The sequence below is a fragment of the Notothenia rossii genome (assembly GCF_949606895.1).
Source record: "Notothenia rossii genome assembly, chromosome: 11".
In the NCBI taxonomy this organism is placed as follows: domain Eukaryota; kingdom Metazoa; phylum Chordata; class Actinopteri; order Perciformes; family Nototheniidae; genus Notothenia; species Notothenia rossii.
In genome coordinates, this window is record NC_136910.1 from 4539527 (window position 1) to 4557394 (window position 17868).

A 17868-nucleotide genomic window follows, 5' to 3' on the forward strand; every position below is an offset into this window, starting at 1 on the left:
GAGAGGACTCTTTAAAGTAGAGACACTACATACTGATATACACCTGAACATCAGCAGGAGAGGACTCTTTAAAGTAGAGACACTTCATACTGATATACACCTGAACATCAGCAGGAGAGGACTCTTTAAAGTAGAGACACTTCATACTGATATACACCTGAACATCAGCAGGAGAGGACTCTTTAAAGTAGAGACACTCATACTGATATATACACCTGAACATCAGCAGGAGAGGACTCTTTAAAGTAGAGACACTACATACTGATATACACCTGTACATCAGCAGGAGAGGACTCTTTAAAGTAGACACACTACATACTGATATACACCTGAACATCAGCAGGAGAGGACTCTTTAAAGTAGACACACTACATACTGATATACACCTGAACATCAGCAGGAGAGGACTCTTTAAAGTAGAGACACTACATACTGATATACACCTGAACATCCGCAGGAGAGGACTCTTTAAAGTAGAGAGACTACATACTGATATACACCTGAACATCAGCAGGATAGGACTCTTTAAAGTAGAGACACTACATACTGATATACACCTGAACATCAGCAGGAGAGGACTCTTTAAAGTGGAGACACTACATACTGATATACACCTGAACATCAGCAGGAGAGGACTCTTTAAAGTAGAGACACTACATACTGATATACACCTGAACATCAGCAGGAGAGGACTCTTTAAAGTAAAGACACTACATACTGATATACACCTGAACATCAGCAGGAGAGGACTCTTTAAAGTAGAGACACTACATACTGATATACACCTGAACATCAGCAGGAGAGGACTCTTTAAAGTAGAGACACTACATACTAATGTGAACATAAAAATGAGCAGCATAGGGGCCCTTTAAGTTAATTTCTAGTTTATTTCTAATTTGATATTAAGTGTTTTTTCCATGGTGTTAAAGCATGCATTTCAGTAGAGTGATGTCATTACCAGACTGTTCTAACTTTGCGACTCCGTGCCTTAACCCACTCAGACATGACTAATAAGTATTTTGTTTTAGCAATACTTCGTCTACACAAAAAAGGGATACTTTGCAGAAAGGTCAGACATGGTCTCCTTTTGTCCCGCGTTGTGTTCCTTAAAACTCTCGCACCGCCTCTGTTACGTAACGAGCACTTCCTGTTTTGAAATGAAGGTGCAATCGACCCACTGCACTATTTCTTTACTTGTCTTGTTTCAATCTGCAATGTAATTATTCTTCGGATCGTCCTCTGCTGGTTTCCCATGGTTTTGAACTTTTTTACTGAGTCTTCTAAAGATAACAGTTATTTTTAGAATCACTTGCACCCACTTTGCACACAGAAATAAAGTCGAGAAACAGGAAGTGTAGTCTGCTGCTCACGCCCTCCTTGTACCCGCCTCCAAACTTTAAAAAAAAGCGTCTGTTTGAAGGGGGAAATGTGATGAAGAACTGAGTGCAGGTTCTTCGTCCAAATGCCTCTGTGTTCCAGCGTGTGCTTATTCATGTAGACTGCTGATCGCTGGACAATAAGGAAGCTTTGAGAGCTCCATCGCTGCAGTTTTCTTACTCTCACCGGCCGTCACTGACTCCCTTCTTCTTCTCCCCTTCTTTCTCTCCCCCTCCTCACCTCCTCTGTCTCCATGCAGTCCTCCAGCTCAAACTCCAGCAGAGACGAACACGAGAGGAGCTGGTCAGCCAAGGGATCATGCCACGTAAGTCCTTTTGACTTTTGACTGTTTTCTGCACACTACACTACTGTCTCACACCTTACTGATGCATTGCACACAGCAGGAAGAGCTCGAACAGATTGATTGTTGTCGTATGTTGTGTGTGAAAGCACTTCATGATGCTTAATAGGAACTTGTGCTGACTGTGTGTCTTTGAGCCAAGGTCAAAGAGTTAAGCTACATCATCCGATAGCAGATTGAATGCTTTATCACATAAATACAAAAGTGTTTCGATTCATTAGTTCAACGTGCCATGTGATTATCCACACCTCATAAACAGGATTTCTTTGACTTTCTTTAGTTCAAACTGTATTTTAAGAGTTTTTTGCATCACTTTTTCGCTGTAAATGTCATCTGTTTGACTTTATACATGTGTCATATTTAGTGTGTGTCTTTGCACCACTTTGTGTTATCAAATAGGGCAGCTTCCCCTTCTTCTGCATCCACTTCCTGTTTCAGAGTTCCGCACATCACAAGAGGCAGAGATGGGTTTTTTTTCTTCTTCTGTTTCAGCGTAGATTGAATCTGTGGGCATCAAGTCGGAGTGTTTTCTCCGTCTTTGTTGAAAAAGCACGCAGCGCTCAGCCTCGTATATTATATGGTAGATTATCTGCTCTGACAAAGTGAGTGTGGAGAAGTAGAAATGAAAGTGAAGGCAAGGCAAGGCAATTTATTTGTATAGCACAATTCATACAGTGATTCAATTCAAAGTGCTTTACAGGATCAAACAGAGAAAACACAATACATTGAGAAGAAATACAGAACACACAAAATAATTAATTAAAAGAAAGAAAACCATGTTTAAGAGTTCAAGAATTAGAACATTTAAATTTGAAAAGCCATATTCAAAAGAAATGTTTTTAGACCTGATTTAAATGAGTCTAAAGTGCTAGCCATTCTCAGATGTTCTGGGAGTTTGTTCCATGCATTAGGAGCATAGATGCAGAAGGCTGCTTTCCCACGCTTTGATCTCTCAGATGGAACGGTGAGCTGGCCTGTGCCTGAAGACCTAAGGGGTCTGCTGGGCTCGTACCACTGAAGGAGGTCCTTGATATATTTGGGTCATAGCCCGTTTAGTGCCTTATATGTGTGCATTCAAATCTTAAAGTCAATTCTCTCACTAACTGGAAGCCAATGCAGCGATCTCAGCACTGGAGTGATGTGATCTGTTTTCTTTGTCCGGGTTAAGAACAAACAGTAAACCTGTCTGTTGGGCCCCATTGATCAACTCAAGATGATGATGATAGGGAGGCTGTTGCAAATCCCGCTTTGTCCTTGGAACTAAAAAGTGACATGTAATGTAATATAAGATGCTCTTAAAGGTCTCATGTCATGCTTTTCTGGTTATCACCCGTCCCCTTGTGTGTTATGTAGCTTCTTATGCATGTAAACGGTCTGCAGAGTCAAAACCCTCAAAGTACACCCTGTAGGAGTAAAACTCTAACACAGAGAAGACCTGTCTATGCTGCCCCAGAACGCCTCGTTGGACATTTCTCTTTTTCCATTGTTTACTTCCTGGGTATCGTGACTTGCCCTTACCCAAATGAAAAACAAATGACCGGATTGGTCCAAATAGACCAATCCGCGCAGCACCAGGATCCCTTGGCGTCACTATCTCGTCCACTACAGACTACTTTCTGGATCCTTTGTCACCCATGTACGCAACAGGTGAAGAAACCAAAGTGTTGCATGTCCTTAAACGTTGGATAATCTTCAGCTGCTTTATTCTACATTACATTTAATTGACTTTTATCCAAAGGGACTTACAGAAAGAGCTTTCAAACTAACTCCAACGCATGCGATATTACATTATGCTTCATCGAGTACGATTTATGCCCAACCCTACTTACTGTATAGTAAGCGCAATAAACCATGAAGATACAAACTCAAAACAGCTCAAAAACGACGGTACATTCTCCTTAAGTAAACCAAACCATTGTAAGTGCTAATGCATTACCTTCAAACGTCACCACAAGTGGTACAATTATATAAAAAATGCTACTAGTAATTGAGAATAGTTTGATATTTTATTGATATCTTGATGTGAGACTAGATATTATCCTATATTTCTGTTCCTGTAATATCACACAAGTGTCCTGCATTACAGTGAAGTGAATATTAGTCACTGTTAGAGCTGTCCTTATACAGTATTCACCTTTTCCTATTAATTCATTATATCCACATTACTAATGATCTTTTTTTTAAATACCTGATCAGAAGTCTATTTTTTTTCCATATGGCCCAACCCTAACCTGACTGACATCAATACCAGTGAAATATTCTTAATTATATTGCAGGCGGAGGGAGGCGTGTGGTGCAGTGGGTTGTGCGTTGGTGTTCGGATCAGGTTCAAACCCCACTGCAGTCAGCATGTCGTTGTGTCCCTGAGACACTTCACCCCAAATTGCTCCTGGGGGGATTGTCCACAGTATTGAGTATGGAAGTCGCTTTGGATAAGAGCGTCTAACAAGTGACATGTAATGTAATGTAATGTGATGTAATTGCAGTATATTTTCTCCCACACTGCCCGGCTGCAGAGGAGTCGGTTCTGGGAACTGATCTCGGGTCAGTGCTGCTGTGGTTTAGTTCTCACACTAGTTTTTCAGCTGGAGGTGTGAATGAGTAATACTCCACCTACTCACTAACCACCGACTGGGTGGCGTTGAGCAAGGCACTTGACCTCAGGAGTTGTTGTTTTGTGTGTCAGTGTGTGAGTGCGAAGCCGCGTGTTTCTGGACAAACGTGAGAACAAATATAATCTCAGTGAAGGAGTTAACATGCTGCTAATTGGATGTAATTGGGGTATTGAGCGGTGAGTTTCATTTCGTTGTTTACACTGGAATCATTACTCCTTTGCTATTCTTAATTCCCGGATTTAAACCTTTGCAGGAAATTGCACTTATAGGTTTTATTTTAAATGAATTTGAATGGGACTGTAGAATAACAAAATGCTGCTATTAGTTTGATTTGAGAAGAAGCAGTGTAGAGTTATAGTGTCAGGTTGTGTGCTATGTTTTCCTCACAGTTGAACCATGATGAGTTTAAATGTCTGCTTTAATCAAAGTGCATCTAAACACATATAGTAGTAACAGCTTGTTCTTTAAGACTGGTGTAGGATTAGTATCTGGTATTCGTTTTTAGCAGATACTCAAGTGTGCTTCTCTTTTATCTTGAATGTATAAGTCATAGTATGTCTGAGCTGCTGAATGATATATTCAACCACTTAAGAGTTGACATTTATTTGTGTTATTCTGCAGAGATTAAGGTGTCTGTGTCATGTTCCCAGTATTGAGAGCAGATTCTTGCAAGAAGCCTCTTAAGAACAATAGATCATTCTCTAAAGGGAGCCAGTTAGTCGTCTTGTCCTCCGAAGATTAATCTCTGTTCTGTTCTGTTCTGTCTGACTCTTCTGTATTTGAGTAAAGCCAGATGCACGCTGTGGTGCTTTCACTGTTTCTGTGCATTTTTAGTAAAAGTAGTGATTGATTGGGCACAAAGAAGGCCAGCTGTGCAGACATGCAATTGCATTATTTCATACTGTCTGCTGAAACAGAATAACATGTCCATTACAGCTACATTATGAGATGGGTTGCAATAATTCTTCTAGAATCTCAAGGGTTCATTCCGGACAAATATTACAAAAAAAACAAAAAAACATTACTGTTAAATAGACATGTTATTTCCTCTACGCCTTTTCCTACTAATGTCAGTAAGCAAGAGGCGCTTCCACACCAAGTACTTTGCCGTACTTAGTTCATCAGAACTCTTTAGTTCTCATGAACTAAGTACAGATTGCGTTCACACCGGAATAAATCCTTGAGGGAAGCATAGGCAAATGAAGCTGACGTCACTTCTTCTTCTTCTGCTTTGGGTTTACTGGCAGGCTGCAAACAACTTCACGGCGTATACTGCCATAGATATATATAAACACTAGATGACTCACCCGCGCTGCTGGCCAATGGAGACCGACGTTGCCACATGGCGGCCATCTTGCTACAGGCAGCTCTCTCATTCATAACGTTATGTCTATGGTGCACTATTGAAATAACCATAGCTTGCATAATTTTCAACCAATTTTCAAACGGTTTGGTTTGTTATAAACATCAAAGATGTAGTTATGATACTGCATACTTATAATTATTAACTTTTTTTTCAACATGTCTTGTTGTTTCCTGTATCATAGCCATGCTAATAACGTTTATAATAAACCAAACTGTTTGTAAATCAGTCAAGATTTCAGCAAGTTAAGAGTATTTTTGTGCAGATCACTCACCTTACAACAGCTGTAGAAGTAGTTGTTGACTGTGGCAAGATGGCCGCCGGTGAGCTACGCTGGCGACTCCCCTTTGAGCCATCTAGTGTTTATATATATCTACGTATACTGCCACCCAAAGTCCCCGGCCGGAAGTCCCCGGAGTTGGGGAAGGCTTCAGTAGAAGCTGCTGGGACTCCCAGCAGCTTCGACTGAAGCCTTCCTAGTAAATCGCCAGAACGCCGACACCTCCTCATCTCCACCGCTCCCATGTTTCTTTTGTGTTGCCATAAGTTAGTCTCTCTGCGTTTGTGCGCTGGGCTAATGCTAATGCTAATAATGCTAATGCCAGCAAATACAATGGCGGCTTCACACAACTTTATCCGAGTTTTACGGGGCGTGGTTTGCAATCCGCCCAGCCAATCAGAAATTGGAACCTTTTTCTCCCCAGGAAAGTCCCTACTCTCTAGCAGGGACTGAAAAGGGGTGAAAAGGTTCTCATTAACTAAGTTCTAGTTCTAGATATTTTTAGTGTGAACGCAAAATCCCCGGAACTATCGGAACTATTCCTGGGAAAAGTACTCTGGTGTGAATGCCTGATATTATATTCTTTATAAAAGGCCAACATAAGTCTGGTATATTCACATAATGACATCAGTAAGACTCATTTCATAAGTAAGACATGTGTTGATGTGTTTCAGCTGAGCATGATGAAGGATCAGCTGACCGGCGGTGTGTTTGTTGTGATTTGTGACCGTTTGTTACATCACAGCGTTTGGTATTTAGCTCTTCTCTCAGCGTCAGGGCTTGTGACACACACACACACACACACACACACACACACACACACACACACACACACACACACACACACACACACACACACACACACACACACACACACATACGCACACACACACACACATTTGCAGTTGACGCCCCGCTGTCTCCAGGATGTCCACACACACCCTCACACACCTTTTGGATTTCACCAGCTCTTCTTGACCAATCTCAATGAACGCTACGTTGCATCATCGTAACTGCCGCTGCCCTCCCAATATCCTTCCCCAAATACACTGAACATCATTATTACCGTCTGTTTAGATGTTAGAAACACAAACGTTCTTGATATGGAAGACAGTTCCGATGTCTTACTTAACATTTGGAAACTGTGCTCTTGGCTAAATGTCCTAAAGGGAATGCGTCGGACAGATTTATCTTGAAAATATGAATAAAAGACGGAAAGAATCATCAGTTAGTAATTAAGGTAACTTTTCGTGCAAAAAGGGAAGAAAATGCTGGTTTTTAGCCTCATTTATTGAGATTTCCTGCGTTATTGTGCATTATATCATCTGAAATTAAATTAAATTGAGTCTTTTGCTGACAAAACAAGACATTTTACGACATGACGTTGAACTTTGAGAAACATGGTTGGACATTTGTCTTTGTTTCTTAAATGTTTTAAAATTCATCTAGAAAATAATCTTCAGTGTCGGGGAATAATTTGCTTAGGTATTCAACCTTCGACCCAGTCCATCGTTTTCTCTCTTTACTGCCTCCTTTCCCGTGGCATAGGTCTACGGCCTTGGGTATCGCTGCTATCTCTCTGAAGGAGGGGCAGCTGGGTGCATTGTTGTTGCCAGCTTATGACCGAGCACAAGCTGACATGAGATCGTTTATTGTTCAGAGACGAAGATTCCCTGGCGCACATTATTTTCTATGGACGACAACTCTAGTTAGATTCAGGGTCCATATTTGTTTAGTCTCGCTGATGAAGAATGTTGATTATTACACTCTGATAGTTCAAACCTGGAGCTACAGGAGGGTTCTTCAGAATTGATGGTGGCATCTCCACCGTGTGGTCAAACCGTGGCCCGTGACATGTCTTGTGAATTCTCCGGCCGAAGCTCCAAATGAACCGTCAGTGTTTGCCATCAAAGCTCCAGCTCTCCTCGTGTCTCTCTGAGTCCTGACTCCTATTGCTTCAGAAGTTTCCCCCACATGCCGGATAATTTAATTATGAAATTAGTGGCAGCTCGAAAATAAATATCTGTTTCACGTTTTTAACTTCTTGGATATAACTTTGAACTGAAATGTAGGTTTTAAAACAACATAATTGTTTCTATGTTTCTCCTTTAAAGGTTGATGCTCTAACTGGGTCGCTAAATGTGTATAAAAACATGTTTCCACTCAAACCACACAGACGTTCCCCCCCCCCCTGTCCTCTATACACTCAGTACATTGCAGACCGTCGTGGCTGAGTGCGGTGATGAATGTAGGTTTTCTTTGTGCGCAGCGCTCCATCCATCAGTCTCTCTCTCTCTCTCCTCCGTCTGCTCTTTAACGATCCTCTCCAGACTTAAAGTCATCAGGAATGTATGTCCCAGCTACTGTACATCTCTCTGACTTTACACACACACTGTAAACCTTTGAAATACTTTTGGAAAATACTCTGCTTTCTACCAATCTCAAAAAGGCACAGTGAACATCGTACATCAGTTCTTCCGTTTCTTGTTTAAAGCAATGAATTATGAGCCTATCATGAAGCAGGGCTGTAGTGCTGATGTATCGAAGTATGCAAGAATATAATCAGGATAAGAGCTTGTTTGTTTCACACGGGAAACGATGTTGCTGCATGGAACATTTGCAATGGGAACCTTTATTGATTTGGTTCTGATCCGATGATTAAACACTTATCGATGCATCTTGAGCAGTGTTTCCGCCAGACCAGGGCTGAGATGGCGTCCACCCTGAGAGCGGGGGGGGGGGGGGGGGGGGGGGGGGGGGTGTGTGTGTGTGTGTGTGTGTGTGTGTGTGTGTGTGTGTGTGTGTGTGTGTGTGTGTGTGTGTGTGTGTGTGTGTGTGTGTGTGTGTGTGTGTGTGTGTGTGTGTGTGTGTGTGTGTGTGTGTGTGACGTCACGTCGTGTCACTTGAATTTTGAATTGAGCCGTCCCTTTATATCTCTTTACATATTAGGAATGGGAATTCCGGCTAGCACCCCCCGTCAAGGCTCGCTGCCAGTAAACTTTCCGTCACAGGAACACGCTTTGCTGGCGGCAAAAAGAATCCCACCAGACTCCTTTGCCCCTCCAGCAGAGGGATGTCCTTGTACTTTTTCCTTTTCGTCATTTCAAACGATAAAAGCTCTCGAATTATTAACTTTTTTGCACGCCCTCGGCTCGAGTTCAGGGCGTTCCGAGCTGAATAAGGGCGTCAAGTGACGGCAAGACGCCCGCCTGGCGGAAACGCTGATCTTGAGGCATCAAAATGTTTATACACAGGGGTGCACATAACTTTCTGAGTACCTGGAGTCAGTGTTTGGTACTCCAACTTCTGGCTCCACTGAAAGTTATTTGATGTCGTCCGGTGATCTAACCGCCTTCTGGAAAAGCTTCACAAGTACGTCGGTACGCAAATGCACTTTGTGACACAAGTGACGGTACGCATTTCAGATTACCTGCGTACCGGTTATGTGCACCCCAGTCTATACATGTATATTTTGTGTCACACTGTTTGGCTACCTTTTACTTTTAAACAAAGTGTATTTGCAATGATGCATAATTCAGATAAACAGGTGTATGTTAGAAAGTAAACAGGACTTCATTGGTTCCTCTATAAGCAACATGACTCCTGGTTGTCCTTCAGGAGAGACACTTTGTTTTGCCAGAGTTATACCCGATCACTTCTCTCCGGGAAAAACAAGACACAGGAAACTTCTGCTGGTGTTGATGAGCTGCAGCGTTTATACATTCACAAACTGAAAGCACTACTGCACATCTATTAGATATATTCACCGATAAACACACAAACACACACGTTGCTTTGCTAGTCCGAGCTACTCTTACAGCACAGGCGACCATAAGGTTGACAATTGAGTGTCTTATGAATGACTTTGTTCTGCATCAAAACTGACTTTTTCAAGAGAAAATCTCAAAATGCATCTAAGAATCCCATTTCCCTCGTCTTTTCTGAAGTGTCCTGGTGATTAGTCGTTTTTTTTTTTTTTGGTGTGATAAGACCCTGACAACACAAATGTCTAACTGCAGATTCAAACCAACTTATTTTCTCCTTTAAAACAAAACAATATGTGGAGATTCTGTATTAAATAAGGTGAGCATATGAGCCCCCAGAAGTCAGTTTGTTTATATTTAGGCAAGGTAACAATCTTGTGGTTATAACAGGAAGTTTTTCTGTTGATTTGACCCCTAACAAAAAAAAACAAATTTACCTAAAATAAGCCGCAACCATTGGCGACAACTTCCTGCTTTAAAGTAAAAGCCACAGTGATAACATGACGGCATACTTTAGTTACGATGGCAGGTAAAAATGTTCTTTAATAAAACCGAGGTTGCGTCCTCTACAGAACAAAATGTTTCTTTATCCCTGCACACAAACACACACACACACACACACACACACACACACACACACACACACACACACACACACACACACACACACACACACACACACACACACACACACACACACACACACACACACACACACACACACACACGGCTGTCATCAGAGTGTGTGGTTAGAGAACAGACCCCTGACCCTCTGTCCTGCAGCCACTTCTGCTTTGAGTCTTCCTCTAAACGCCGTCTCTGTTTCTCACATTCTGAGAGGAGCATCAGTCCTTGGAAGAGTGTCTCATCTCTTTGTCTCTTTCCTGTCTCTCCTCGCAGCACTGAAGAGCCCGGCAGCCTTTCACGAACAGCGGAGGAGTCTGGAGCGAGCGAGGGTGAGTGTCTTCAAGCACCAAGAGCTTTCTCTGTGGGAAAAACACTCGCATTATATTTAAATTGCAAAGCAGTATTTAGGGCCTGAGCACCGACAGAGTTAAAGCAAAATACCTATCGTGATTTGCTCAAGTTCTTATTATTATAATGTACACGAGTTCATTGCATTACTGATGGCTTGAAAGTTCACCAAAAGTTGATTTGTTTTTGCAGAATTGTGGGTTCTGGTGAAATATCTGATATTTTAGGGGTGTTGTTTTCAAGGCATTGGCAAAAAGCTCAATATCGCCCTCACCCTTCACCTAGAAATGTGGTAGGTATACAGAATGTAGGATGTTTAGACGGACAAAAAAAAGCCTCTTGGTGCGTTATCGTAAACCCAACAGGAAGTCGGACATTTTGAATTTTAGATCCACGTTTTTGCAATTTTCACGTGCCGTATTTGAACAAGCTCCTCCTACTGTTTTCATCTGATCGACTTCAAATTCGATCTATCCTTTATCTCTTAAAAAGTTGAAACAATAATGTTACAAGTCCCACGTGATAGGCTAAGGGTGGGACATCTCTAAGTGGTTGACCAATCACAACAGAGCCGGCCTCTGGTTTCAGACAGAGGGTGAAAAGAGGTGCTGCAGCTGCAGCACAGGCATGGTATGAGGTACGAGAAAAATAAAGAGCTTTTTGAACATTAAAGCATGGAGACATGTAGAGACACTACATACTGATATACACCTGAACATCAGCAGGAGAGGACTCTTTAAAGTAGAGACACTACATACTGATATACACCTGAACATCAGCAGGAGAGGACTCTTTAAAGTAGAGACACTACATACTGATATACACCTGAACATCAGCAGGAGAGGACTCTTTAAAGTAGAGACACTACATACTGATATACACCTGAACATCAGCAGGAGAGGACTCTTTAAAGTAGAGACACTACATACTGATATACACCTGAACATCAGCAGGAGAGGACTCTTTAAAGTAGAAACACTACATACTGATATACACCTGAACATCAGCAGGAGAGGACTCTTTAAAGTAGAGATACTACATACTGATATACACCTGAACATCAGCAGGAGAGGACTCTTTAAAGTAGAGACACTACATACTGATATACACCTGAACATCAGCAGGAGAGGACTCTTTAAAGTAGAGATACTACATACTGATATACACCTGAACATCAGCAGGAGAGGACTCTTTAAAGTAGAGACACTACATACTGATATACACCTGAACATCAGCAGGAGAGGACTCTTTAAAGTAGAGACACTACATACTGATATACACCTGAACATCAGCAGGAGAGGACTCTTTAAAGTAGAGACACTACATACTGATATACACCTGAACATCAGCAGGAGAGGACTCTTTAAAGTAGAGACACTACATACTGATATACAAACCTGAACATCAGCAGGAGAGGACTCTTTAAAGTAGAGACACTACATACTGATATACACCTGAACATCAGCAGGAGAGGACTCTTTAAAGTAGAGACACTACATACTGATATACACCTGAACATCAGCAGGAGAGGACTCTTTAAAGTAGAGACACTACATACTGATATACACCTGAACATCAGCAGGAGAGGACTCTTTAAAGTAGAGACACTACATACTGATATACACCTGAACATCAGCAGGAGAGGACTCTTTAAAGTAGAAACACTACATACTGATATACACCTGAACATCAGCAGGAGAGAACTCTTTAAAGTAGAGACACTACATACTGATATACACCTGAACATCAGCAGGAGAGGACTCTTTAAAGTAGAGACACTACATACTGATATACACCTGAACATCAGCAGGAGAGGACTCTTTAAAGTAGAGACACTACATACTGATATACACCTGAACATCAGCAGGAGAGGACTCTTTAAAGTAGAAACACTACATACTGATATACACCTGAACATCAGCAGGAGAGGACTCTTTAAAGTAGAGATACTACATACTGATATACACCTGAACATCAGCAGGAGAGGACTCTTTAAAGTAGAGACACTACATACTGATATACACCTGAACATCAGCAGGAGAGGACTCTTTAAAGTAGAGATACTACATACTGATATACACCTGAACATCAGCAGGAGAGGACTCTTTAAAGTAGAGACACTACATACTGATATACACCTGAACATCAGCAGGAGAGGACTCTTTAAAGTAGAGACACTACATACTGATATACACCTGAACATCAGCAGGAGAGGACTCTTTAAAGTAGAGACACTACATACTGATATACACCTGAACATCAGCAGGAGAGGACTCTTTAAAGTAGAGACACTACATACTGATATACAAACCTGAACATCAGCAGGAGAGGACTCTTTAAAGTAGAGACACTACATACTGATATACACCTGAACATCAGCAGGAGAGGACTCTTTAAAGTAGAGACACTACATACTGATATACAAACCTGAACATCAGCAGGAGAGGACTCTTTAAAGTAGAGACACTACATACTGATATACACCTGCACATCAGCAGGAGAGGACTCTTTAAAGTAGAGACACTACATACTGATATACACCTGCACATCAGCAGGAGAGGACTCTTTAAAGTAGAGACACTACATACTGATATACACCTGGACATCAGCAGGAGAGGACTCTTTAAAGTAGAGACACTACATACTGATATACACCTGAACATCAGCAGGAGAGGACTCTTTAATATAGAGACACTAAATACTGATATACACCTGAACATCAGCAGGAGACGACTCTTTAAAGTAGAGACACTACATACTGATATACACCTGAACATCAGCAGGAGAGGACTCTTTAAAGTAGAGACACTACACACTGATATACACCTGAACATCAGCAGGAGAGGACTCTTTAAAGTAGAGACACTAAATACTGATATACACCTGAACATCAGCAGGAGAGGACTCTTTAAAGTAGAGACACTACATACTGATATACACCTGGACATCAGCAGGAGAGGACTCTTTAAAGTAGAGACACTACATACTGATATACACCTGAACATCAGCAGGAGAGGACTCTTTAAAGTAGAGACACTACATACTGATATACACCTGAACGTCAGCAGGAGAGGACTCTTTAAAGTAGAGACACTACATACTGATATAAACCTGAACGTCAGCAGGAGAGGACTCTTTAAAGTAGAGACACTACATACTGATATGAAGCTGACTATGAGAAGAATGTGTCCCCTTTAACTTACTAAGGAACCCTGAAGGCAGCGCTCTTTAAATAAGGAGCTGCACAAACAAACAGCTTAGCTTTATTAGCATATTTTTTCATAACCCAAGGTCAGATCTTCCTCTCGCTGCCATCTGGAGTGAAGATTTAAATTCATAACTCACAAGTCTCTTACTTATAAACTAAAACTGTGTTTCTTTGTGTGGAAGCTTTTAGTTGTAGCTAAGGGTTAGCGAAGGACAAACAACCGCAATAACTTAATCAATCAACCCAATTAAAGTGAGGTATTAGCAATGTCACAAACATGTCGACCCAAGATACTTGCAATCTACAGTAACAGTTGAATACGCAGTATACAGTAAGAAGCACCCATTAAGGACTGCTTCCTCCACCTTCCTCCTCCTCTCTTCATTGTTCCTCATCCTTTTGCTTGTGATCCTCCTTCTTACGTCCATTTGTGTTTTCCTCCGCAGACCGAGGATTATCTGAAGAGGAAGATCCGGAGTCGCCCTGAGCGCTCGGAGCTGGTCAGGATGCACATTCTGGAGGGTGAGCTTTCATACGCGACAGAATGAGTGATACAGTGTAGGATTAAAGCAGGGGGGGGGAACCTTTTTCCTCTCAAGGGCCATTTCGATTTTTACAACATCCCCCGAGGGCCGTACGAATTATTGACGTCTTCTTAAACTAAAATCACAGCCCTTTCATTTGGCCTTTCTTTCATGCTGTGCAAAGAAAAACCAATCTCTTAATCCAGATATCTCACCATGACCGGCGCACACATGCATGAGCACGCCCGGTTGTGGCATGACCACCAAAACAGAAAGATATGGACACAAGATGTGTGCAAATGTATTTAGTTTCATATCCATGTGGACATGATTTAAAGGTGGGGGGGGGGGGAAGTTAAAAGCATCAATCTGGTGCACTTTGAGAGCAACATGAAGAGATCTATGGATACATCTCTCAACAACCAGATGAAACAGAACTGTAAACAGATTTCCTTTTTCTTTATGGATATTTTACAAATCACTTCCCTTTTTAAACTGTATTCTTGTTTATTAACAACTTTTTTTACTTTCATATATTATTTTATACCTGTTTACTTTATTCCCTTATTTTTTTATAACTATAATGATCATATAAAGATGTGCCTTTACCTCACTGGTTGTAGAAAAAGCTTCTTATATTCGTTAGCATAGCTAGCTAACCAGATGCTAATAACAACTAAGGTATTGACTGTATGATCAGTATGACAGATGAACAGATCGCCCACTGAGCTTTCAACTAAAGACACAGCCACGCACAAACTGCGGCATGTGTACAGCTCCTTATGGGTACTGCAATTTGTGAAGTGCCGGAGCCGCGTTCCGGTGCTCTCTGTCCGAACTGCACTCCTGTCAGACGAGACATATACCACGTGATGACCTATGGTGATGACACGTTAGGCTCGTGTTGTGTTCAAGGACCCTGACCTTGGCCAGGAAAAACAGGCACTCGCTTGTTTAATTATTTTGCGGTCTAGATTTCTTAAATTTTTTGCGTGTGTTTATAAATTACCTCGAGGGCCGTATCAAATAGTCTCGCGGGCCGTATACGGAGGTTCCCCATCCCTGGATTAAAGGCTCAATTCTGCATGAAACTTCCTTAAAAAAAGGAACCATTCAGTGAACAAAACAGAACCAATTCCATCTGATAAGGTTATCATATAGTTCCTATTTCATATTTATATGTGGCATGAGAAAACAAAGTACATTTCTTAGAATCTGACAGCACTACCTCAGAACTATGAAGCTGGTTTTGCAACATAGCTCAATTGTTTTGAAAGAGTGTAAAGGCATTTCCCTTGGCCAATTCTATCTGGCGTTTTTTAACGTTTTGCAATGTCATGTTTGTTTGGCTGCTTTATTTCATGTTTGGCATATTAGTCTGACTCATGCTGTCTTTTGCTTCATACCTTATTAAACTGTTAGCAAGGAGCAACTGCTTTAGTTTTGGTTATTGAATTGAACTTGAATTCAAATCCAGGAACGGCTTTTAGGAACTTTTAAAACACTCATATTTTAAAACACAACCCTGATGTTTTCTATCTTAAACATCTTCGAAAATCTCCATTTTGATGGTTCTGACGGACCGAATTAATTTGAACTCTTGGCGTAAACACAGCAAAAGTTAAGCGTGTTAAAACTAAAACATGGATGTGATACATTAGCATGAATGTAGCCTCAATATCTCTGATCTTCAGGATTTTTACTTCCTGTTTTTTCCTCAGATCTGCTCAATATGTTGTCTTTAAAACCTGGTGTTTTGCTGCAAAATGAATCCCTTGATAATAACAATAATAATAATAATAATAATAATACATGACACTTATATAGCGCTAGACAAACAAAAATAGGGGGGGTAGGTGGTCAGAGGTTGCATTGTTGAACAGGTGGGTTTTGAGTGAATGCTAATGCCTGTTGTGTCTCTCCCTCAGAGACGTCTGCAGAGCCCTCGCTGCAGGCCAAGCAGCTGCAGCTGAAGCGAGCGCGGCTGGCCGACGACCTCAACGACAAAATCTCCCATCGACCCGGACCCATCGAGCTGGTGCACAAGAACATCCTGTCTGTGGACCTGCCTGTGGGCTCGCCTCTCGGTAACTACACCCAGAATATAGCTCAATGACACACTGTACTACAACATGTGCACACATTTAATAAGGTCAGTCAATCGGAATCAGAACCAGAACCAGAAACGGGTTTATTGCCAGGTAGGTTCACACATACGAGGAATTTGACTTGATGTCATGGTGCAGACATAAAATATAAAACAAAAAATCTTTAAGGACACCGTAATCAAATATAGTTAAATAGCAATAAAATGAAGCAGTAATTTACATTGAAATATAATTCTATGAATGAATTATAGGATATAAAATAAGAAATATGAAACAAGAAATATGTGCATTAAGCAGTATGGACATTGTGTGCATTAATGTAACGCATAGAGACTACTTTGTGGCTGAGGTAAGTGTCAGTGGGGGGGCCGGACCTTGTAGATGGACAAAACAAGCACTCTGATAAAGTCCTGGACACCAAAAAAAATAAGAATAAAGACACTATTCTGCCCTTGCAAGAATATTTAGAGATTACAGGCTTGACAGATAGTTTAAAAAGGTCATCAATAAACACCCAGGGGACAGCCGGGCTGTTTCAGATGTTTACTGATTCATTTTCAATCATTTCCATTTTGTAAAACTGAAATACAAGCAAAGACAAAACACACAGTCATGAGCCGTTGTCACATTAAACACTAAATACAAATACACAAGGCTTAACAAACATTCTTAACATTTCAACTGCTGCTCACAGGCTAACAAATGTAGCAAAACACACAGTACTCCTGGTACTCTGGAAACAACACAACATATTTAAAACAAGCATGCAGGCACAGGGTTACACACACTTGCCCAACATGCAGCAACACTCACAGACACACCTGTAAGACTCATAATGACTCGGAAACACAAAACACGGAGCTCCTTAAAGTTCATTCAAACACAAAGTGAATTTCCTCACCTCCCCTGCTGAATTGATGGAGCCATAAAGGGAGGTGTTGAACTCAAGTTAAAACGCGTCCACCTTTATTAATGAGCTGTATGCTCTAAGGCCGGGGTGTCAAACTCAAATACACAGTGGGTCAAAATAAAAAAATGGGTGCTAGTCGAGGGCCGGACTGGTTCAATGTTTATTGCAGAACTTATTGAAATGAACTTATTGCACATTTTAAACCTGGAACTAACAAAGCTTAAATGATTGCCTATAAAAACAACATTAAACATTAAATAATCAGTTCATTCATTTCTTATGGCTCTATCTGCAGCTTTTCCAGAGTCATTTCTTATGATTACATTTTCCCACAGGCCAACAACAGCTTCAACAAAACTATTTCCCTCAAAGAGAAACCAAAC

At 41.2% G+C, this 17868-nt stretch overlaps 1 protein-coding gene across 10 annotated transcripts in view; it reads left to right on the plus strand.

Moving 5' to 3' along the window:
* The window catches only part of mrtfab (myocardin related transcription factor Ab), a 73027-nt gene that overhangs the window by 36403 nt on the left and 18756 nt on the right, over positions 1-17868 (plus strand). For all 10 annotated transcript variants that reach the window (XM_079659266.1, XM_079659272.1, XM_079659271.1 and 7 more), the window contains 4 exons: positions 1637-1702; positions 10661-10716; positions 14390-14465; positions 16396-16554. In XM_079659266.1, coding sequence (XP_079515392.1) covers positions 1637-1702; positions 10661-10716; positions 14390-14465; positions 16396-16554 — 357 coding nt within the window. The remainder of the gene's footprint in view (positions 1-1636; positions 1703-10660; positions 10717-14389; positions 14466-16395; positions 16555-17868) is intronic.